We start from the raw sequence: 23,310 nt of genomic DNA on the forward strand, positions 1-23,310 counted from the left end.
TCAGGGGGTGAAACATCCAGCAAGAAAGAGGCAGGCATGCGCAGGAAGGAGGACACTGTGTAAAAAGGCCTTGAGTGGGAGGGACCAAACGTAGGGTGCCAAATTCTGGAATGCATTGAGATTCACAAGCAGAAGAACCTTAAAAGGGATGTCAGAGTTGCATGTGAGAACTGCAGGTTTGCATTCAAACTGCACACTTCATTAGACTCCACTTCATGAAGCACAGGATCCTGATCAAGGGAAGTAATAGTACCATTCCATTCTGCCTTGGCCAAACCACACCTGGAGTCCTGTGTCCAGTTCTGGGCACCACAATTTCAGGAGGTTATGGACAAGCTGGAAGGTGTGCAGATGATCAAGGGTCTGGAAACCTGGCCTTATGAGGAATGGTTGAGGGAGTTGGGTATGTTCAGCCTGGAAAACAGCAGACTGAGAGGAGATATGACAGCTATCTTCAAATATCTAAAGGACTGTCACATGGAGCAAGCTCTCCTTCTCCAGCTTCAGAGGTTAGGACCTGAACCAGTAAAAAGAAAGGAGATTCCAACTAAACAGGAGGAAAAACTTTCAGACGATAAGAGCTGTTCCAACAGTGGCACAGACTCCCTGGGGAAATGGTGGACTCTCCTTCCTTGGAAGTTTTTAAGCAGAGGTTGGGTGGCCATCTGTCAGGGATGCTTTAGCTGAGATTCCTGCATTGCAGGAATCCTGCACTGCATTGGACTAGAAAATCCTCAGGGTCTCCTCCAACTCTACAATTCTATGATTCTGTGACACTGGGCACATACTCCCTGCCTTCTTGGGTAGTGGGGGTAGTCAACTGCCACTACCTGATGCCTCCTTCAACCCAAACTGAGTACAGTTTATACCAATTGAGTATAGTTTAAAACCTGATTCCACTATTATTGTCTGTTCTCACTATACAACCAAGAGATACACACACCTTCACTTTTTTCCAGCAGAGAGGCAATGACAGCTTCGTTTTCAACAGGATTCAATGAGCAGGTAGAGTACACCATCCTACCTCCTTCTGCCAGCTGCTCAACTCCACGGGTTGCAATCCTTAACTGCAATCTGCAAATTCACGAACGGGTTAGCATCTCATCATCCTTTCCCAAGACAGTTGGTCCTGAGATTTCAAGTTGACTTTGACAGCTAAATAATCCAAACATTGCTTTCAACATGTTTTGTCACACTGAAAAGAGCTCAATTGTTCCCACCCATTCAACAAGTCAGTCAATTGCTGTATCATATACAAAGCCATTTATATGTATGTAGAATACACCATTTATCAAGTCTTTTGAGTGTATGGAATAAGGACTCAACTAAGATGCAACCAAAGGATGTCATATACTGTGTGTAGAAAAATTAAGGAGACAACCTGAACTGGTGCTGGTGTGGTCCACTTAGGTTTGGATATTTGACAGTCAAAAACGGTTTTCCCAAATAGCCAGTTAACTAATGCTAAAGTGTTTTTAAAAACATTAACACTGTGAAAACAAAAGTAACAATCTACATGTCTGATCTGTATCCTAAAAAGAAAATCGTAATTACAGCTCTTATTGTGAAGCAATGGCACAGTTTTTTAAACTGTTAATTATTTAGCTTTATAACCTTTTTTACTGTTCCCTTCAACCAACTGACCTTTCAGCTAACGTTTTTTGTTGCTGAGTGAGGATTTGAGCCTGAGTCTCCTTGACCATAGAGTGACAGTATACCTATTATTATTATTATTATTATTATTATTATTATTATTATTTACTCTGCATTTGTTTAGCCATTAAGATGCCACAAGACATGTTGTTTTTTCCTGCAAATGGGAACATGGTCAATCCTCCTCAAACGTCAACACGCTGGCATTCTTGAAATATCTGATTAGTCAATAGTTAAGTGCTGACCAATCCATTTCCTACAAGCTATTCTTGGAAATGTACTGAACTACAATCTGAAATGCCATGCAAAGGTGCAAATGTGCTAACCCAGATAAACAACAAAGGAGCAGACTGCAAGACCATTACTCTCTACAATCCTTTTTTATAACTGGTATGGACATACGTAAGTTAGTATGCTATATTCTAAAATGTATGATCAGCCCTGGAAGAATTAATGCCTGGTTGGCCAAAGCTATCTTCTTAGTGTCAAGGGTTTGGTTGGGAAAGCAGCAGAGAGAATATAAATGGGGGAATGTAAGACTATGAATCTGGAATGTGTCCAGATTAAAGCATCTAAAGTATTACCAATGGTGCAGTATTTGTTAATGAGAGTTTATATTGTTCTCACATCTGTTATTCTTTTCTCCATTTTGCAACATTTAAAAAATCAGTTGTCAAATATCAAACTTTGAAAACAAAGTTGAAGGAAAAACAGCTTGCCTTTATATATTTTAGTGGTATTCAACCAATTTTAACCTAGAGTAAAGGTAAAGGGACCCCTGACCATTAGGTCCAGTCGTGACCGACTCTGAGGTTGCGGCGCTCATCTCGTTTTATTGGCCAAGGGAGCCGGCGTACAGCTTCCGGGTCTTGTGGCCAGCATGACTAACCCACTTCTGGCGAACCAGAGCAGCGCATGGAAACACTGTTTACCTTCCCACCGGAGCGGTACCTACTTGCACTTTGATGTGCTTTCAAACTGCTAGATTGGCCGGAGCAGGGACAAAGCAACGGGAACTCACCCCGTTGCGGGGATCCAAACTGCCGACCTTCTGATCGGCAAGTCCTAGGCTCTGTGGTTTAACCCACAGCGCCACCTGCGTCCCTTACCCAGAGTAGACCCACTGAAATTGACAGGCATGACTAAGTTAGGTCTACTCTGAGGAAAACTTAGTTGAATACTACCCTCTGGGTTTATACATTTATCTTACTCATTCACACCAAGTTATTCTGAATTATTTAGTCACTGGCCTCTGTTTTGCACACCATAGTTATTACATCATTATGATAAAACCCTCACTAAGTAAGGGCCCTCACATCTAGGCATTTCAAGCAAAGAGTTTGCTCCTGTGCCCCACTAGGCATAAAACCTATATGCTTGTGATATGTGTGAACCAATTTTTATCTTTACAGTAAACTAGCTTCAAATACCTTGGAGGGTGGGGAGATTAAAATACAAGGAAATTAATATATTTTGGGGAAATGCAAAGTTATTACTTGTAAACTTATTTTTATTCCACTGAAGTTCAAAAAGGATGTGATATTAGAAATAAAATTGTTTCTTACCCATGTAGCTGCAAGCTGTTTTGAGTAGTCCACTTTTTCCACACATCAATGTTTTTTCTCATGGTACCATCTCCACTGCAAGAGACATTCACGCATGAATTCCAATGAAACCAGTAAGCTACATTCTGAGTCAGAAAATCAGTAAGCTACATTCTGAGTTTTGAAAATCAGAAATCATTGACTATTTTTATTAATCGCTTTCTAAAACGCTGTCTCAAGGCAATTTACACATAAGGTACCATATTTTTTGCTCTATAAGACTCACTTTTTCCCTCCTAAAAAGTAAGGGGAAATGTGTGTGCGTCTTATGGAGCGAATACAGGCTGTGCAGCTATCCCAGAAGCCAGAACAGCAAGAGGGATTGCTGCTTTCACTGTACAGTGATCCCTCTTGCTGTTCTGGCTTCTGAGATTCAGAATAATTTTTTTTCTTCTTGTTTTCCTCCTCCAAAAACTAGGTGCGTCTTGTGGTCCGGTGCATCTTATAGAGCGAAAAATATAGTAATTATAAACAGAAAAAAACAGAAAAACAACTAACTAAAACTAAATCAAAACTAAACTAAAACAGTAACAAGTGGGTGGTCGTGGTAAAGAACATTTATCTACCTAGGAAAGTTTATTGGAGCAAATATGTCTTCAGTTGTTTCTGGAAAGTGCAGATAGTAGGTACTGATGGTATTTTTACATGAATAATATTCCACAAAATAAAAGCAACACTAAAAGCTCTGCTCTGAGCTACTATAGAGGTGGTTTCTGAGTGCTTTGAAACTTGCTGGAGAAATGTCCCGCAGATGGCAGCTGTCTACTGGGTATAGAAGGGTTCAGGCAGTCTCTTAAATAACCTGATATTGAACTGTATAGAGATGGATATATTAATACAAACACTCTGAACTCGGCCTTCAGCCATGAGGTTACCAATGCATGAACTATTGTGGTCAGGCTGTAATTTCTCCTGAAACACAAGGTGTGAAACTGATGATATCAGCCACTAGGTTCTATCAGCACCAGAAAATCAACAGACTAGATTTGGCAAAAAGTGATCCACACTTTTGTAGTTCTTTCAGTTACTCCTTTCCCTGTTTGTTTGTTTGTTTGTTTGTTTTTATTTTTAAATTATATTTTATTAATTTTCCATACATTCATACCACATTACATTTTCTATTAAACTTTTCGATTTTTGACTTCCTTCGGCTTCTCTGCCAATCATCCAAATTCTAATTTCTTTAAATACACATTTCCAAATTTTCGTATTGCCTTTATACCTACCCCCCTCTTATATTTTGTTTTTTTACAATATTTCTTATGCTGTTACAGAGCTTCTCTGAATGCCACTAACGTTATTCCGTTATCACTTATACATTTCCAGTATTCAGCTAATTTTCCCTGGGGAAAATGTTTGTTTGTTTTTAAGCACAGCTGTTGTTAGTAAGACACTGGATCGGTTTTTGAGATCTTGCTATTTCAAAGCACATGCATACTTCAAAGAAAAACTGAAAAGGATGCAAAAGACAAACATGACACTGATAAAAGGCACAACTAAAAATAATATTAAGGCTGAGAAAACTGTACTATGCTTTAATTTTAGAAACTTATGAATTATTTTGTATTCCACACTTCTTCCAATGAGCACAAAGTGGCATGCATGAGCACTTTTGCTTCCCACATTTAGTAGCAATCTTGGGATATACAGTGGCACCTCGGGTTAAGTACTTAATTCGTTCCGGACGTCCGTTCTTAGCCTGAAACTGTTCTTAACCTGAAGCACCACTTTAGCCAATGGGGCCTCCTGCTGCTGCCGCGCCGCCGGAGCAAAATTTCTGTTCTCATCCTGAAGCAAAGTTCTTAACCTGAAGCACTATTTCTGGGTTAGCGGAGTCTGTAACCTGAAGCGTATATAACCCGAGGTACCACTGTAATAATTTGCCCAAGGTTACCCAAGGTTACCCACGGTAACCTAATAATTTGCCCAAGGTTACCCACAGAGCTTTAACAGTGCAAGAGATTTGAACTCCGGTCTCTCAGATGCAAATCCTATCCTCCTTCACAAAACATCACGCCCTGCTTATCTTGATGTGATATAAAGGGCACACTAGTATTAAAAAGTCTTAAGCACTACAACACTAGCAACATTAAAAATAAATATAGCATACCTGCAAGGGACATCACATAATATCCTATCGTAAAAGAGGATCTCCTTCTTTCCATTAGTGGTGATCTGTAAATTAGGGATGCTGGAAGCATCATGATTTACAACCATGATGCAAGGGCTGTTTAACCTCTTTGCTTGATGAACCAGTAAATAGCAGCGCTTGTTGTCAACATCATTTGCAATTACAAATCCCTCTAAAGAAAAAAAAAATGGAATTAAAGGTGGAATTTTGGAGGGGGGCAAGCAAATGAATTTTTCTGCAGTTTATTAGAACAGGTGCTCAAAAGAATATTAAGAAAACGTTATAAGCAAAAGCATAATTTATGAGAATTTTTTAAGAATAATCATCAATATAAAGTACAAGGGAGGGGGTGTCAATTGATGCTAACATTTTGTAGGACATTTGTCTGATCTAATAAGCACATGATGTGATAGTTAAGTTACGTTTTGAGAATTATTTTAAGTTACCGTATTTTTCGCACCATAGGACGCACCTTGTTTTAGAGGGGGGAGAACAAGGGGAAAAAATTCTTCCGCTCTCTGCCCAGCACCCCTTCAGCGAAGCGGCAGGAGGTGCTGCGCAGAGAGTGGGAGAATTTTCCCCCTCTTGTTTTCCCGCTCTAAAACAAGGTGCCGTTTAAGGCAGCTACCTTGGAAGCCTGGAGAGCTAGAGGGGTCAGTGCGCACCGACCCCTCTCGCTCTCCAGGCTTCTGGTTCCTTTCGACCTGCTCTTTGGGGCTGGCGGGGGGAAGCCTACCACCAGCCCCAAAGAGCAGGTCAGGGAGCAGCGGAAAGGCGCAGCGGAGAGGCTGCTGCCATAGTCATGCGTCACTTCTCCAGCCAGGAGAGGATCGCGGGGCTATGGTGTCTTTGCTCCATAGGACGCACACACATTTCCCCTTCATTTTTGAAGGGGAAAAAGTGCGTCCTATAGAGCGAAACATACGGTATATAAAAAGAGAAGCCTGTTATAGACTTGTTTTTAACTGGTTTTAATTAAACAAGAAAAGCATTCTAAGAAATTATCAGTTATGAAACCACTAAGTAGCTTTGCCCACAAAAAATAACTCTGATGAAGTCAGGGCAAGGAGGAAGGAATTCTGTAGTGAGAGAGATAAGAGAAAAGAAGAAGGGGAAATTATGTCAACACATAAGGCGTCGGACACACTAATGGCACTAAAGGTACAGGAAGAGAAGATGAAGGCTGATAGATGACAAAAACAGGATGGATCTGGGAAAGCAGAGGGACAGGAAAAGGCCAACACAAAATGATGAAACGCAACTAGCAAAAACAAAAGAAGAGGAAGCCCATTTTTGATCCAGACAAAGAACCCCAATAGGGAAAGGGTGCTTCTTGGGTGATAGCTTAAAGGTTCCAGTGTGGCCAAGTAACAGAAATAATACACAAATACATATACCTCGATACTAACAAAATGTGTGACAAAGGGGTGTTTCCACTGAGGAAGGTGAAATGGTGGAATCCACAGGTAAGATCCAACTGCTAACAGCAACCATATTGAGGTTCCAGAACCAGGTCCCTATCCTATGCAGGGCCTATACTGTTTGGCACCATGGGGCTTTAAGCCCTCTCCCTTTCATGAATCTTTCTGGCAAACCTTCAAAAACATTACTTGAAGGTCTGCTTCTTGGATTGAATTGCATATTTGTTGTTGTTGTTTAGTCGTTTAATCGTGTCAGACTCTTTGTGGCCCCCTGGACCAGAGCACGCCAGGCACTCCTGTCTTCCACTGCCTCCCGCAGTTTGGTCAAACTCATGCTGGTAGCTTCGAGAACGGTGTCCAACCATCTCGTCCTCTGTCGTCCCCTTCTTCTTGTCTTTCCCAACATCAGGGTCTTTTCCAGGGAGTCTTCTCATGAGGTGATTTCCTTCAGAATGGATAGGTTTGATCTTCTTGTAGTCCATGGGACTCTCAAGAGTCTCCTCCAGCACCATAACTCAAAAGCATCAATTCTTCAGCGATCAGCCTTCTTTATGGTCCAGCTCTCACTTCCATACATCACTACTGGGAAAACCATGGCTTTAACTATACGGACCTTTGTTGGCAAGGTGATGTCTCTGCTTTTTAAGATGCTGTCTAGGTTTGCCATCGCCTTTCTCCCAAGGAGCAGGCGTCTTTTAATTTTGTGACTGCTGTCACCATCTGCAGGGATCATGGAGCCCAAGAAAGTAAAATCTCTCACTGCCTCCATTTCTTCCCCTTCTATTTGCCAGGAGGTGGTGGGACCAGTGGCCATGATCTTCGTTTTTTTAATGTTGAGCTTCAGACCATATTTTGCGCTCTCCTCTTTCACCCTCATTAAAAGGTTCTTTAATTCCTCCTCACTTTCTGACATCAAGGTTGTGTCATCTGCATATCTGAGGTTGTTGATATTTCTTCCGGCAATCTTAATTCTGGCTTGGGATTCATCCAGCCCAACCTTTCGCATGATGAACTCTGCATATAATTAAATAAGCAGGGAGACAATATACAGCCTTGCCATACTCCTTTCCCAATTTTGAACCAATCAGGTGTTCCATATCCAGTTCTAACTGTAGAATTGCATATTACGTGTGAGCAAACTGGGCACTAATGACCACAATCCAATGCTAGCCCTGAAAGGTCCAGTCTTGACTGTAAATGAATTTTGTTTCTCAACAAAAAATGGGGCAGGGATCTCTATATACCACTCCATCTCACTTACCTGGAAAAGGAACATTCATGTCTGCGTGCAACATTTCAATAAGCTGGGCAGTTTTGGACCCTGGTGCAGCACACAGATCTAGAATCTACCAAGAGCAAAACAATACACAAATAAAAGATCTCATTAACTCATTAACATACGTACAAAAAATTGTATTACATATAGGTATCTCCCCACTTACACACGTTCAACTCGTGTGGAACCGCATATATGCAAAGCACTGGGAAATGGTTAAATAAATCAATTTAAACTGCAAAAATGGCACAAAATTGTGTTGAAATGGCTAGCAATCCCAGGAGCCTTTGCAACTGCAATCTCAGAAGCCTTTGGATCAACCTTTGAAGCCTGTGGAGAGTTGGAATTTGAGAAAGGAGGCTTGGAGGGAGCGATTGTGGTGGAGTTTGGCTTTTTAGATAGTGTTCCCCAATGTATGTGATTTCGTGTATACATACAGCACCCAGGAAAGTAACTCTCACAGCTGTATTATCTGCTTAGAAGTAGTTACTTCAGTCATATGGGGCAAAGTCTACAGAATTCTTCATTTCAGAAAGACGATACTAAGCCCTTCACAATACTACAAACATTCCAGTTAAAACTGGGAGATCTAATTAAGACCAGTCCACAGCAACTGAATAGAAGTACATCAATAAGGAATGCATTAATTCAAGTATGTGTTGAAATACCTTTCTAGCTAACTTCATAATCCTTTTCATTCTGAATGTATGCAATTGAAAAAGAATGAAGCAATAAAAGGATAAAACAAGGAAGCCACTCGTGCAACTGGCCACTGCCCCTTTTAAGAAACAGAAATGTGTCTTATTCATACCCTGAAACCAGGTTTCAAGAAAGCCACTCCCCAGGGTGAATTTGTAATATAAATTTATAATACACAAAAAAAGAGCATATTAGATGTACTGTGTCAGGCTACTTTTAACAAGACTTCAAGATCCAATAGCAATGCAAGGCCTGCCTTATGATGAGACTGGACATCAAGGAGCAGGGGAGGAATCATACTGACAGCTTCTTGGCGACTAATGTTCCCCTAGAAAAATAAAATAAAAATCTGTAATCAGTGGCAACTCCAATTTCATGTTTTGAATACTTCAGATGCAGAAAATGTATATGTGAAACCCTAGTGTAAGTTTTATTGTTCTAAGCTTATCTGAATTTGTTCCTAACAAACTCTTAATGGGAGAATTTCATTAACACATTGTCAGAAGTCACGTTCATGTGCAAGTTACTATTCACTGTGACACAGCAATCTCTAGTTCTCCAAGGGACATGTCAATGGCAAGACAGGGAGTAACAATTCTTCGACGCAAAAGGTCACAGTAAGACACAAAATGAATTAAAACAACAGCAATTTAGGAACGTACTTACACATTCTGTTTCACTAACAAGAAAATGATGGAATTTTTCTAGTTGTGGGGATTTTCGCAGGACCTTTCTGCTTAGGTTTGTATGCCACGCCAACTCTTCTGGATACCTAATGAAATAGAGTTTTTATAAGAACTATCACCGGCATATTTGAAATGAAATAATGGAACACGCCATTTCATTTATATATATAAATGTTTTTTAATAAACAAAATAAACTAAATATAGAACATAAATAAGCAGTATTGCAGCAGGCTGACAACATGGACATTATGACGGGACCTATTCCAAAACACTACAAAAATACCCATTCTGGAAATCTGTTCAGACCATTATCTCTGATATGTTAGGATATCATATACCTTTGGAACCTAAAATATTTCTGCTTGGTTATCTAAAATATGTAATTTTTGAAGATGATCAAGAAATACTGTTCAACCTACTAACTGCTGCTAAGATTAGAATAGCTAAAAATTGGGGGGGGGGGAGTATCTCCTACAACATCTGAATGGATTGAGAAATTTAGTCCATACTAAGTATGATTACGCTAACTTATTATAAAAGAATACATATAAACCAGTCTAACAGGTTTATGCAATTGCATTTTTAACTATATTTGCACAAATTTAATTTGTATATGAAGCATGTGGAAACTGGATAATACTAGACGTAATAAGGTTAGTCAATGAGGTAAAATAAGCATGCTACACACAAAAACAATTAATGTCAGCTATGGGCTTTAAAGGGAAAAAGGGAGGATACTCTCAAGCCTTGATATATGTGTTTTAGCTACTTTATTATTTTAGTACATATATTTTAGTCCTAGAAGCAATAGAAGCAATATTTATGGTCCACACACTCTTTCAAAGCATTTGCACTTACCCAGCTATTTAAAGATACAGACTTAGAACTAGAGATAGACAGAACGGTCTTGTTCCAATTTGTATCCATAAGCAAGACTAGTGGACGAATTCTGTCAAATTTCTGTTTGGATTTTCTTAGGCAAAGTGCTAAAAACACCTCCACACCTTTTAAAGGTTTCAAAAAGTTATAAAGCAGTTATGAGGTGGCCCGAGGGATTTCCTGACTTTTTTCTTTTTGAAAACAACTCCTAGATCTGATACTGCAATAGGTGGCGGGGGGGGGGGGCGGAAGAGGGCTGCCCCCCACTAGGTACATGAGGGCATCTATCACTCTTTGTACCTTTACTCTGGAATGGGTGACATACCATACCGTTACTTCCAAGAGCTTTTTAGTCAAATCTGATTAATATAGAAAGAACTGTGCTTTCTAGAAAAATGTCCTGTGCTTTCTTAGACCACACTGCAAAAAGAAAAACATAATGGATCAAATCATTCTTAGAAAGGTTCATAGACAAGCAATCTGATCTGCCTGTCTACATTAAGATCCAAGCATGATCCATTGGATGTTGGCCAGGGAGGTTTGCTGCTAACTGTGGAGTGAACCAAAATCCTCCACCATCCCAACTTGGATCCTGAGAAGCCCATCTGCAAATGAAGGGCTCCTCTTGTATGTAGAACAGACTCCAATTCACCAGATGTTCACACTGTTAGAAGCGGAGAGGCTGTTTTCACCCATTCCCCTCCCCCTGCAACCACTTCTCAATGGTATTTCATGCATGTATTTATGTGTCTGTCAGGGAACTGCCATCGGAGCCAGAGGCGGAGGGAAGGCTCCAGAGGGATGCCGGAGAGGGTCCCAGTAGGGAGAGAGGCAGCCCATCTGCTGGGGAAGGAAATCAGCGTAGCACCAGTGGAGAAGGGGGGCAGATGGGGGAATCGGTGAGGGGGCTCCATGATTCCTCGTCGGAGACCAGCAGGGAGAGCACGGGTCCTCCGCTGCCCACACCCTCCCTGCGCAGAAGACTTCCGCGCAGGGAGAGTAGGAGGAGACTCGGCGTCAAAGAACTTCTTTGCTGGAAGAAGTTCAAGAAACGCCCACTGACGGATTCTGCCAGCGACTGAGACAGCCACGAAGTGAAGGGCTGTCCAGACAGAAAGGGTTCAACCAGGTAACCTAGCCAGGAGTGGTGGCAACTTACGCACGAGCAACCCCTAGAACCATTACAGGGTCCAAACTGTACTTATTTAGAATAATCTTTAAAAAGATCACACTGCAACTAATAAGTTGAGAATACCACATAGCGGGGAGAAATGGCTAATAATACCTTCAAAGTCAGTGTAGACAATTACACAGCAAAGGCAGGAATATGCTAAATATTTTGATGGCCATCCTACAGGTGGTCTTACCAGCTTAATGGCTGAGGCATTTCAATTTTCTGACCGTCTACCACCTGGTTTTCTAATTCCTTGAAATATTTATTCTTCAAACAATGGAGAATTTCTTTAGCATGGCTACAAAATGAAAAACAACATTAGAACCGTAAAGAAAACAGTACAACCTATTATTTCACGGTAACTACTTTTAAAAATCTCAATAAAAACCTAATTCTAACTACTACCATAGTTACAGGATTTTTGGAATGGACTCCTTTTCTTGAAAAGTACATTTTACATGACCAAGCACTCTAGAGGCTGTTCGAAATTTAATCAGTATACCAATTTACTACGAGGTACCGCCAACCTAGCAGTTCGAAAGCACAAGGTGCAAGTAGATAAAGAGGTACTGCTCCAGCGGGAAGGTAAACAGCGTTTCCGTGCGCTGCTCTGGTTCACCAGAAGCGGCTTAGTCATGCTGGCCACATGACCCGGAAGCTGTACGCCGGCTCCCTCGGCCAATAGAGCAAGATGAGCGCCGCAACCCCAGAGTCATCTGCGACTGGACCTAACGGTCAGGGGTCCCTTTACCTTTACCAACTGCAAGGGACATCACATAATATAACAAGGCTTTCTCCATATTGCCACAGATGTCTTGAGTCTCTTTTACAGCCAGAAGAGAGAAAAACAAAGAGTAACTAATCAATTGTCCTCTCCATGAAGTAGCTTCTGTGCCACTGTTTATAAGAAGCAAGATGAATACTTTATGAAGTATTTTATAAGCTGTTTAATTCTTATAAAGGGGGGGGTAGATAAGTGTTATTGTCAGATCTGTTAGAAAAGTGGGCTCTATACAACCCCCCCCCCCAAGCTGAGAGCCTACTATTAGATCTTTCCCACCCCTCAGGTGAGATAAAAGGAAAAGTGGCATGAATCTTTTATCAGAGGTTGTATTGTTACTTGCATGCCAGTATTTGTCCAGGTTTGCCTGGGTCTCATGATATGGACATGTCAGTGTGGTTGACTAAAGATGAACAATTGAATTAAGGAAATACTTTTAGTATTTGGATAAAGGAATTAAGAGTGTGCCAGAATATTAAATTTGAATCTAATATTAAATTAGAATCTTTGTGTTCGATGCAAGTTGTGTCGATCATGTACAAGTGTGCTTGAGTGGAACTGAATGGTGTGCATTTTTAACTGTTGTTAGATTAAGCTGTGCTTATTGCTCTACAATTGGGGCTGGAAATTTAATTGGATCAATTTGTTTAATGGTATGATTGGGGGAAATGAGTTAGTTTTCTTTTGCCTAACTATTCATTTTATTGTATGTTAAAAAGGTGGAATTCACACTTTTTAGTTGATATTCATTTCTAATGTTTAACCCTGATGTGGCATATGATTATCCAGAGAGGCCTTGGGCAGAATTAATTCAGCCTCTGTTCTGGGCTGCTTGTGGGAGCTCTTTAATGAACAAGCCTGTCATATTAAGCAACACATATTTTTAGCATAGCCTGTCCATACCCTGGATAATACAAGTTACACAGGTAGTTTGGCATTACTTCAGAAAACTGCCCGGTGAAACAAGTTCTGCAGATTTTTGAAGAAGTACAAAGACCTGCAAAATATTTGCTTTCGGCAAGCACCAACAGTGCAAGGATATAAAGTCTATGGCTTTTGAGATGTAGGGGTCCAACTCCCTTTGCTCCCAGCCAGCACAGCATAATGGCCAAGAGATCTGTAGTCCAATGTGGACTTTATCCCTGTAATAACACAACAACAAACAAATAACTGCATACACCACAGGCTTTGGTTTGATTCAGCAGGGCTCTTACGTTCCATTTCCATCAACCAACCGCAACTTTTAAGATTTTGCACACCGTTGTAGAAATTTATCAGTGGGCAAAAAATAATTGTGTTTAATTTCATAAGAAGCTTCAATGGTGAAGGAACCAGGAACACAGTCCTCCCTTACTACAGGGCTTCCTTCTTTATTAAGAAAACTTATGTCAGTTGCATTCTCCACTTCAAAGCTTTCAAACGTATATACCTGCTTATTGGAAGGGAGCACGTTTCCTCTCAAAGGGGAAATTGGATTCCCCCTGCCCCCCCATACATAAAAGGAGCACTGACTAAGAGACAAGCAGAGCAATCCCAGCTCCTAATCCACTGTACTGAGGTCCGGACGGAAGACTCTGCTGAAGTTCCCTGATGGGAGAAGGCACACCGGGGGGAACACTCTGATGTGAAACCCAAAACAGGAGGTGGATAGCAGCATCCCCACCAGTGGAAACCCCAGAAATTGGGTCTCTCAGGGATGGGGCATTCTGCTGTCACATGATTGCAGCAGGCCCAATCTGGGACTCTTCACTGCACCAGCCTTACGGCATAAATGTCAGGGCTGTGCATGCAGTGCTAGCTGTTCTGCTGCATCAAGTGCTGCTCCCTGCCCTCCTCACGAAGGATTAAGACTGCAGTGCGAACTATGTAATTCAGAAAGTCCCTGGTTTGAAATCTTGACAATGGACTCACTATGAGTTCCTCACTAGGTTAGGAACTCTTTCACCTTGACTCTTCCCTCCACTTTAGAATTCAGTGGTACCTCAGGTTTCATACCCTCCAGGTTACAGACTCCGCTAACCCAGAAATAGTACCTCGGGTTAAGAACTTTGCTTCAGGATGGGAACAGAAATCGTGCTCTGGCGGCACAGCAGCAGCAGGAGGCCCCTTTAGCTAAAGTGGTGCTTCAGGTTAAGAACAGTTTCAGGTTAAGAACAGACCTCCGGAACGAATTAAGTACTTAACCCGAGGTACCACTGTACGGGGATAATAGCTGCAGGGGCCACACTATGAGCAGGCTGCTTTCATCACTTTTAAGATCATTGGATCGAAAAGAAATTTTATGCACACATAACCACGACTGGACCTAATGGTCAGGGGTCCCTTTACCTTTAACCAAATTTTAGAAAATATGTAAAATTTGGACCCACCCCATTCTCTATGCACCAGCGACCAAATTTTGCTCACCTCTTGTACCCCGTGATGCGGAGTGTGGCAGGCAGTGGTTCCCGCAGGGCCGCCATGAAGCTCTCCCACTCCCCATGTGGCACGATGCCTTGCTTGCCATAGTAGTGCTCGAAAAGCTCATTCTCCTTCACAATCTCCGGGTAGCAGCTTTCAGGCCAGCACTGAAAGTGAGTGGGTGTGAAAAGTTAGAAAGAGTCAGCAAATCCCTTATTCGGTGTCTTCAGGATTGCAGGTGCAGACATACGCCAACAGAGTGACGTATGTGGTTTTATTGTGCATTGTGAACTACCCTGAGTTCTTTGGATGAAGGGTAGAATGCAAATTTAATAAATAACAACAACAATAATAGTAATAATAATAATAATAGAACTCCCTGCACACAAAAATCTAGCACATTAAGGAGGACAGCCCTTCTTTACCCACCCCACATGCGCTAACACCTTCCATTTCCAATAAGTACCATTCCTTCTTCATGAGCCTCCTCCATGTACGCTCTGGAGGAGGATGGCAACATGAAAATCGAAAATGAGATTTCTCTGTGGTGACTCCCCATTTGTGGGATGCTCTCCCCAGGGAAGTTCGCCTGGCATCTTCATTATATATTTCTAGTTATCAGGAGAAAATATTCCTCTCCAACCAGGTCTTGGGCTGATTAATATTCTACAGGTTGTTTTTTTTAATGTGTCTGTGAGAAGGGAGGGTTATTGCTTTGCTGTTTTACTAAGTTCTTGACTTTCTATTTCATTCTGTGAACTGTCCTGAGATCTTATGCCAAATAAATGAATTGATTCAATAAATCAATAAGCCCCAAGCCCATCCCGATGTGCAAGAAGACATTCTGTCACAGGAACCCTACCCCCCCCCACCCGCCAGCAAAAGGCATGCGTAGGAGACACGTGTACAACGAGACACGTGTACAAGGAGCAACGTGTAGAGCGAGACACGGGCACAATGAGACACGTGTAGGGCGAGACACGTAGAGACCGAGACACGGGCACAATGAGACACGTGTAGGGCGAGACACGTAGAGAGCGAGACACGGGCACAATGAGACACGTGTAGGGCGAGACACGTAGAGAGCGAGACACGGGCACAATGAGACACGTGTAGGGCGAGACACGCGTGGAGAGACACGTGTAGGGCGAGACACGCGTGGAGAGACACGTGTAGGGCGAGACACGGACACAATGAGACACGTGTAGGGAGAGACACGTGGAGAGCGAGACACGCGCGGAGAGAGACACGTGTAGGGCGAGACACGTGTGCAACGAGGCCTCAGCCAGGCCCAGGCCCTGACTCACCCCGGGGCCCTTCTCTCGGGTATTCGGCTGCGGCTGCCGCCTGTGGCGCTGCCTGCGGCCCATCGCTCCCGCCCCACGCAAGGCCTCGACTCGAAAGCGGGTCCCAATGGCCGCAGCGCCGGCGACGAGCCTCCCTCAGCCGCGGACGCCACGCCGCGTTGGGGAGACGTGATGCGCATGCGCAGAAAAGGGGAAAAGAAGGGACGGGGGGAGAAAGAGGATATAATATTTTAAACTCGCACGACGCCCGTTTAGTTTCCGGGTTCATTTGCCGGCTTTCGGCTTGCGCATGCGCGTCGGAGTCGAGTGAAAGGGCAGCTTGGGCTGCAGCGGAGCGTCCTGCAATATTGCAAGCGGTACATCGCGTTATCACCAACGGACAGGGCGGCAGAGAGCTCAAAGCACACTCTTTCCTAGCCCAGAGGTTTCTTGGGCGTTTTTCTCCATTCAGAGTTGTTGCAAAGCGTTTGCAATTGCGTGCACTGGGCATTTAATTATTATTTTTTAATTTATAATTTTTTTATTAAATTTTCTTTTACAAATTAGTCAACACAACCATATTCACAAATTTCCAATTTTTGAACTTCCACCAGCTCCTCCATCAACCATCCATATTTTCTATTTGTTACGCAATTTCAATATCTTATATTGCCAGTTAATAATATCCTTTCGTCTCTCTTTCTTTTTACAATACACCTTTAACATCACAAAGCCTCTTTAAAACTGACTAGTGTTGTCTGTTCATCACATATGTTTTCCAGATAATTCGTAAACTTTCCCCAGTCCTCGATGAATTTGTGGTCCTTTTGGTATCTAATTTTCCCAGTCATTTTATCCAATTCTGCATAATCCATAAGTTTCATTCTCCACTCTTCCAGAGTCGGTAGTTCCTCTTGTTTCCATTTTTGGGCCATTAATATTCTTGCTGCTGTTACTGCATATTGGAAAAGTTTTTAATCACTTCTATTAATCTCTCTTCCTAAAGGCTTCTGGGCATTTAATTAATGGAAATTTAAAAATGCACAAGAAACCTTTGGCCAACCAGAACAAGCTGGAATTGAAATGTGGCTTTCAGTCGTCTTTCTCATCCTAAACAGAACGATGGAGAAGACTAGCTCACAGATACAGAAAGAGAGCAGGCAGAGGGGTTGAATGAGGTCTGTTTCCAGGAAGAAAAACTGAAGCACTGGCAAAAAAATTTTTAAACAGTTTAAAAAACTAAATAAATATGAATTATAGAATACGAAAAACCCATGCCTCTTTAATGGTGTTGCAAGGCCAGATGAAAGACCCCATTGATGTCACCTACTTACAAACCTTGTTAGGCAAAGGTAAAGGTAACCCCTGCCCATATGGGCCAGTCTTGACAGATTCTAGGGTTGTGCACTCATTTCACTCTAGAGGCCGGGAGCCAGCGCTGTCCGCAGACACTTCCAGGTCATGTGGCCAGCGTGACGAAGCTGCTCTGGCGAATCGGCACCAGAGCAGCACACGGAAACGCCGTTTACGTTCCCACTATAAAGCGGTACCTATTTATCTATTTGTACTTAAGGGTGCTTTCGAACTGCTAGGTGGGCGGGCGCTGGGACCGAAAGACAGGAGCTCACCCCGCCGCGGGGATTCGAACCGCCGACCATGCGATCGTCAAGCCCTAGGCACTGAGGTTTTACCCATAGCGCAACCCGCGTCCCTTGTTAAGTTGCTGCTAACGCTGGAATGGCCTGGGATGAACCAGAACAGCAGATATATAAATAAGATTCCCACCCCATGAAACCTGAAATCCATATTTTTCAAATGCAAACCACTCCAGTATTATAATTTATTTACCTCTTAAAACCCAAAACTCTTCTGAAACAGAACATGGTTGGATTTCAGCCTCGTGTAACCCTAGCATATTTGCAACTAATTAGTGCATGAAGGGATTAACCCTAGCATATTTGCAACTAATTAGTGCATGAAGGGATTAAAGAGTAATTGGGATTAAAGAGTAAACTCCAATCTCTTGCGGGGGTGCAATTAGTGCCAGCACCGTCCGTTAAGAGTTTGGGTGTAATCTTCGATACCTCCCTCTCCATGGAGGCGCAGATTGCAGCTATAACAAAGGCGGCATTTTTTCATCTCCGCCAAGCTAAGCAGTTGGCTCCTTACCTCTCTCGCCCTGACCTAGCCACTGTGATCCACGCGACGGTCACCTCCAGACTGGATTATTGTAACTCGCTCTACGTGGGGCTGCCCTTGAGACTGACCCAGAAACTCCAGCGGGTGCAGAATGCCGCAGCGAGACTCCTTACGGGGTCTTCGCTTAGAGATCACATTCATCCGGTGCTATACAAGCTGCACTGGCTCCCGGTGGAGTACAGGATCAGGTTTAAGGTGCTGGTTTTAACCTTCAAAGCCCTATACGGCCTAGGGCCCTCGTACCTACGGGACCGCCTCTCCTGGTATGCCCCACAGAGGAACTTACGGTCTTCAAATAAAAACACCTTGAAGGTCCCAAGCCACAGAGAGGTTAGGCTGGCCTCAACTAGAGCCAGGGCTTTTTCGGCTGCGGCTCCAACCTGGTGGAACGCTCTGTCACAAGAGACAAGGGCCCTGCAGGACTTGACATCTTTCCGCAGGGCCTGCAAGACAGAGCTGTTCCACCTGGCCTTTGGTCAGGGCGCAGCCTGACTCCCTCCTTTGGCAATCTTTACAAGACTTTAGTTTATGGTTGCCATTAATTTTGATTTTAATTCATTTTTATAATGTTTTATAATGTTGTACTGTTTTAGTGTTGTTAGCCGCCCTGAGCCCGGCTTCGGCTGGGGAGGGCGGGATATAAATAAAAATTATTATTACTATTATTATTATTATTATTATTATTATTATTATTATTATTAATTGTCCTGACGGCTTAGTCTATGCCACTTCCCCTCAGTTTGGGAGGAAAGGGGTTGCCAAATCTTTGTTATCACACTCCTCATGTGGATTTCAGTACATCTTTAAAGGAACTCCTTCCAGGCAGCCACATGGCTTTAACCGGCCTCTCTTGTTTCAGAGCAGAATGGAGACTTGCCAAACATGTGATCTCTGTGTTAGAGAAGTGGAATAACTTGGAAAGAGCTATTAAAAGGGGGTGTTTTAGGAACACACTGGAAGGGCACATTGTAAAAGTTTTACAGTTTACGTTCAAACATTGCCTCCTACATTGCAAAGAATTGGGGCAAGGTGGGGTGAGTGGAATGGGAGGGGAAAGAACCAGGAATTTTAGGCAGGGCATGTTTGTCCCACTTTCCGTTCCTGGAATGTTGGGTGGTATGTGCTAAGATAAGGAATGCGGGTGGCGCTGTGGGTTAAACCACAGAGCTTAGGACTTGCCAATCAGAAGGTCGGCGGTTCAAATCCCCGTGATGGGGTGAGCTCCCGTTGCTCGGTCCCTGCTCCTGCCAACCTAGCAGTTCGAAAGCACGTCAAAGTGCAAGTAGATAAATAGGTACCACTCAGGTGGGAAGGTAAACGGCTTTTCCGTGCGCTACTCTGGTTCACCAGAAGCGGCTTAGCCATGCTGGCCACATGACCTGGAAGCTGTACGCCGGCTCCCTTGGCCAATAAAGCGAAATTAGCGCCGCAACCCCAGAGTCGGTCACGACTGGACCTAATGGTCAGGGGTCCCTTTACCTTTACCTTTTATGTGCTAAGATAATAGAAATCAAAGTGGCACGTTGACCTATTTTCCAGTGGGGTAATGTGTGATGAGAATTGAGCAATCTCTTCCATTATGTTACGGGAAAATTTAGGTGCGAGGCTGCTCAGTCACCCAGCTCGTCAGCCGGAGCCTGCCACCAACCGGAGCAAATAGCTGTAGACCAAAGTTTATTGCGCAACAGGTTCAAGGAGGAATTTTTAACCCTGAGAATGGGGTGACAAGGACTTTTAAAAGTTTCTATCTTATCCCAGCATACAGTTCATTAAGTATCATCACTACATCATTGCTATATCACTGCTACATCAGAAAAGGGGAGGGTTATACATGATTAACATAGGAGGAATGTGTTGGGGCAACAGGGGGATACAGGATATGTATTGGGAAATACATTCTAAGCACCTACTACAAAGGGACAATAGAACTTTGGTTTGCATAGTCTGCCACCTGGGCAAGTGCCTTTGCCCAGCGACTGACGCCTATGACTACCTTCTTGTGAGTTTGAGGGATTATGGTGGGGTCGGAGTGGTTTCCAAGTCCTTGGCCAATGAAGCAAATTAGCAATGGAATGAAGGAAACTAGCAAAGGAGTTGATTTTATATGATTTTTAAAGCTAGGTAACTTCCCTGAGCTGTCAAGTTGAAAGAATACATTTATGCATACTATTTGTAACATTTAACAACTTTAAAGATGTGCCCCCCCACCCGTAATTTCTGTAACAATTATGTATTCTGTTTTATTCATTATCAAAACTTGGCAAGCAAGTGCATTAAGCTAACTGTTGCTTTGAGGGTTTGTTTGTTGTGGTTTTTAAAAAATAACCTTTATTAAATTAAATTAAAAAGCCACAACAATTGACTCATCTTGTGATAGATTCCTTGACGCCATTCTTTGTGCCCTTGACATATTGCTGAAAATTCTGACCAATTGGTCTTCTGCTTGAGAAATCTCCCGCAACACTGAGTTTTGGGAAGTCTGAATGGCAGGATCCAGTGAAGGTGGTATAAAATGTGACTTAGGTTGAAAATGACTCACAGTGTGGGGAGACTCATTCTTAAGCAAGTTAAGCAAGTTTGGGTTTCCTTTGGAATTAATTAAATGGATTAATATCTTATATGAGTTGCTCACATCTAGACTAAAGCAGTGTTTTTCAACCTTTTTTGGGCAAAGGCACACTTGTTTCATGAAAAAAAATCACGAGGCACACCACCATTAGAAAATGTTAAAAAAATTAACTCTGTGCCTATATTGACTATATATAAAGTAATTCTCTTGAATAGGAATCAAATAAACACAAATAAATTATTTTATAGATAGATAGATAGATTCTTTATTGTCATTACACAAGTGCAACATTGCACAAGTGCAACGAAATTGGATGCCATCCCTTAAAAACAACAAAAGCAAAACAACAACAACAACCAAACAAACCACATTCCAGCCACACCCTTTACTTTAAGCAAACAGAAATATGAAAAATTATAAAATACTTTATTCAGTGCGCAACCTGGGCCTGTTTGGCTGAACACAAAGCTGATATTCTGGCTGGAATCGAAGAAAGACACACACGTAGCTCTATGGGGAATTGAAGAAAGACACACATGCATTTCTATGGGGAATCGGATGAGAGCGGACCGCCTGTCCACTCTCATCCGATCCCATCCGATCTGATCCCCACCCAGGACGGATGGAAAATAGGGTGGACAAAGTCTGGTGCCCACCTAATGGGAGAAAATATGACTTAAAAAAAAAATCTTTCAAAATTTTCAATTTTTCCCACGGCACACCAGGTAACATCTTGCGGCACACTAGTGTGCCGCGGAACAGTGGTTGAAAAACACTGGACTAAAGGACAATGGGTATGTTTTCTGCTACTTTCCCATTATTCAAAGGAACTAGACAAAGACGCCTACTTTCACCCTTGCTTTTTAATATGTGCATGGAACTCTTAGCCTGTGCTATAAGACAACATAGGAAGTAGTACGTAAATCATTTGTATATTCTGTAAATTGGTTCGATTTGTAGATGCTATTATTTTGTTCATTTATAAACCTCATTCTGCTATATTCCTGTGTCAATGCAAATGATAGATGACTTCTGTGAAATATCAGGATACCCTATTAATTGGTCCAAATTGGAATTGAGACCTGTGGGTGTAGACTTTCAGATCTTCCCCAGGGGTAGGAAGAGCACTGTACCCGGGGGGAAGGGAGGAAGGAGCCAAACAGACACCGAGGGTAAAATTTAGAGAAAGAGCTTTATTTCTGCCATCCAGGGTAGCAGAAGGAACCTGCGTGATTGATTCACAGCAAGCACACCTGAAAGCATTTTACAAAGAGCTTACAGTGGTACCTCGCAAGACGAATGCCTAGTAAGACGAAAAACTCGCAAGACGAAAGAGTTTTTCGTTTTTTGAGTTGCTTTGCAAGACGAATTTCCCTATGGGCTTGCTTCTCAAGACGAAAGCGTCTTGCGAGTTTGTTTCCTTTTTCTTAAAACCGTTAATACCCAGGGAATCCGTGCTTCGCAAGACGAAAAAACTCGCAGAACGAATTAATTTCGTCTTGCGAGGTACCACTGTACTGTATATCCATTTTCCAGGTCCCCCTTTACCCCTCCCAACCTCATGAGTTTTGTTCACATAAGTTTGCATGAATAGAAACTGTTTCTGTACTTCTTATCTTAGCGCTTATGGTCTTCAAACAAAAACATCTTGAAGGTCCCAGGCCACAGGGAGGTTAGGCTGGCCTCAACTAGAGCCAGGGCTTTTTCGGCTGTGGCTCCAATCTGGTGGAATGCTCTGCCACAAGAGACTAGGGCCTCTGTGTGAAGACAGATGCAGTGTTATGCCATTATGCCAGTTTATCCAGTTATCCTTTGAGATAAGATTATTATCCGGCAGCTGCCTCAACAGATGTACCTGACACAGCTTGCTGGAGCCATAGGTGTGAATCATGGCCGCCACAACCTTTTATCATCCTTATTATTATTTCACAACACATGAACACAAGCCATTTGCACCTTTGGGCCAATTTTTGCATAGGAAAAGGAATTCCTCTACTTTGGACATGTACCAACAAGCAGCAGGTGAGCCTGGTAAATAGAGGATACCCCTGGCATATTATTCATAAAGTCCAGGTGGAAGCAGATGCAGGTGACAATTGGGACCTTGTTGTACCCCAAAGCAAAATACCACAAAAACGTATTGCCTGTTCTTTTGAGTTTACCCCACAGATGATGGAGGTAAGAATCTGTTATGTACTGAGTTGAATAAGATCCAAACTGCAGCAGTCTAATTGGTCCTAGAACAATAGGATCCAAAATGCAGCAGTCTGATTGGTCCTAGAACAATAGGATTCAGAATGCAGCAGTCTGATTGGTCCTAGAACAATGCAGCAGTATGATTGGTCGGCAGGAACCACCCAATCATGCTCCAGATAGAAGTGAATCCACCACCTGATTGGCTTACAGTAGAATTCCGGAATTAGCCAATCATGTGCAGCCCATTGTGTAAATAATGTATATAAAGCAGATACTTTGAGGGGACATTCATTCATTCATTCCTCCTCACCACTATGAGCTGAATAAAGAGCATGAAATCACTTTGCGACTCTGA

The 23,310-nt window shown here is 42.6% G+C and overlaps 1 protein-coding gene across 4 annotated transcripts in view; it reads right to left on the minus strand.

Moving 5' to 3' along the window:
* Nucleotides 1–16,279, minus strand: part of NSUN2 (NOP2/Sun RNA methyltransferase 2) — a 33,785-nt gene extending 17,506 nt beyond the window's left edge. Inside the window, exons 1-9 of one of the 4 annotated variants that reach the window (XM_083748416.1) lie at nucleotides 16,013–16,279; nucleotides 14,712–14,872; nucleotides 11,718–11,822; nucleotides 9,451–9,556; nucleotides 9,041–9,112; nucleotides 8,071–8,155; nucleotides 5,368–5,560; nucleotides 3,219–3,293; nucleotides 944–1,074 (exon numbers count right to left, since the gene is read on the minus strand). In XM_083748416.1, the coding sequence (XP_083604542.1) occupies nucleotides 944–1,074; nucleotides 3,219–3,293; nucleotides 5,368–5,560; nucleotides 8,071–8,155; nucleotides 9,041–9,112; nucleotides 9,451–9,556; nucleotides 11,718–11,822; nucleotides 14,712–14,872; nucleotides 16,013–16,075 (991 nt within the window). In that variant the 5' untranslated portion in view covers nucleotides 16,076–16,279. Of the gene's footprint in view, nucleotides 1–943; nucleotides 1,075–3,218; nucleotides 3,294–5,367; nucleotides 5,561–8,070; nucleotides 8,156–9,040; nucleotides 9,113–9,450; nucleotides 11,101–11,535; nucleotides 11,823–14,711; nucleotides 14,873–16,012 lie in introns of all 4 variants that reach the window. The other 3 variants (XM_083748418.1, XM_083748419.1, XM_083748417.1) reach the window with 3 other exon arrangements.
* Between the last annotated feature and the right edge of the window lie 7,031 nt (nucleotides 16,280–23,310).

This window comes from Podarcis gaigeae (assembly GCF_964106915.1).
Source record: "Podarcis gaigeae genome assembly, chromosome: 7".
NCBI classification, from domain to species: Eukaryota; Metazoa; Chordata; class Lepidosauria; order Squamata; family Lacertidae; genus Podarcis; species Podarcis gaigeae.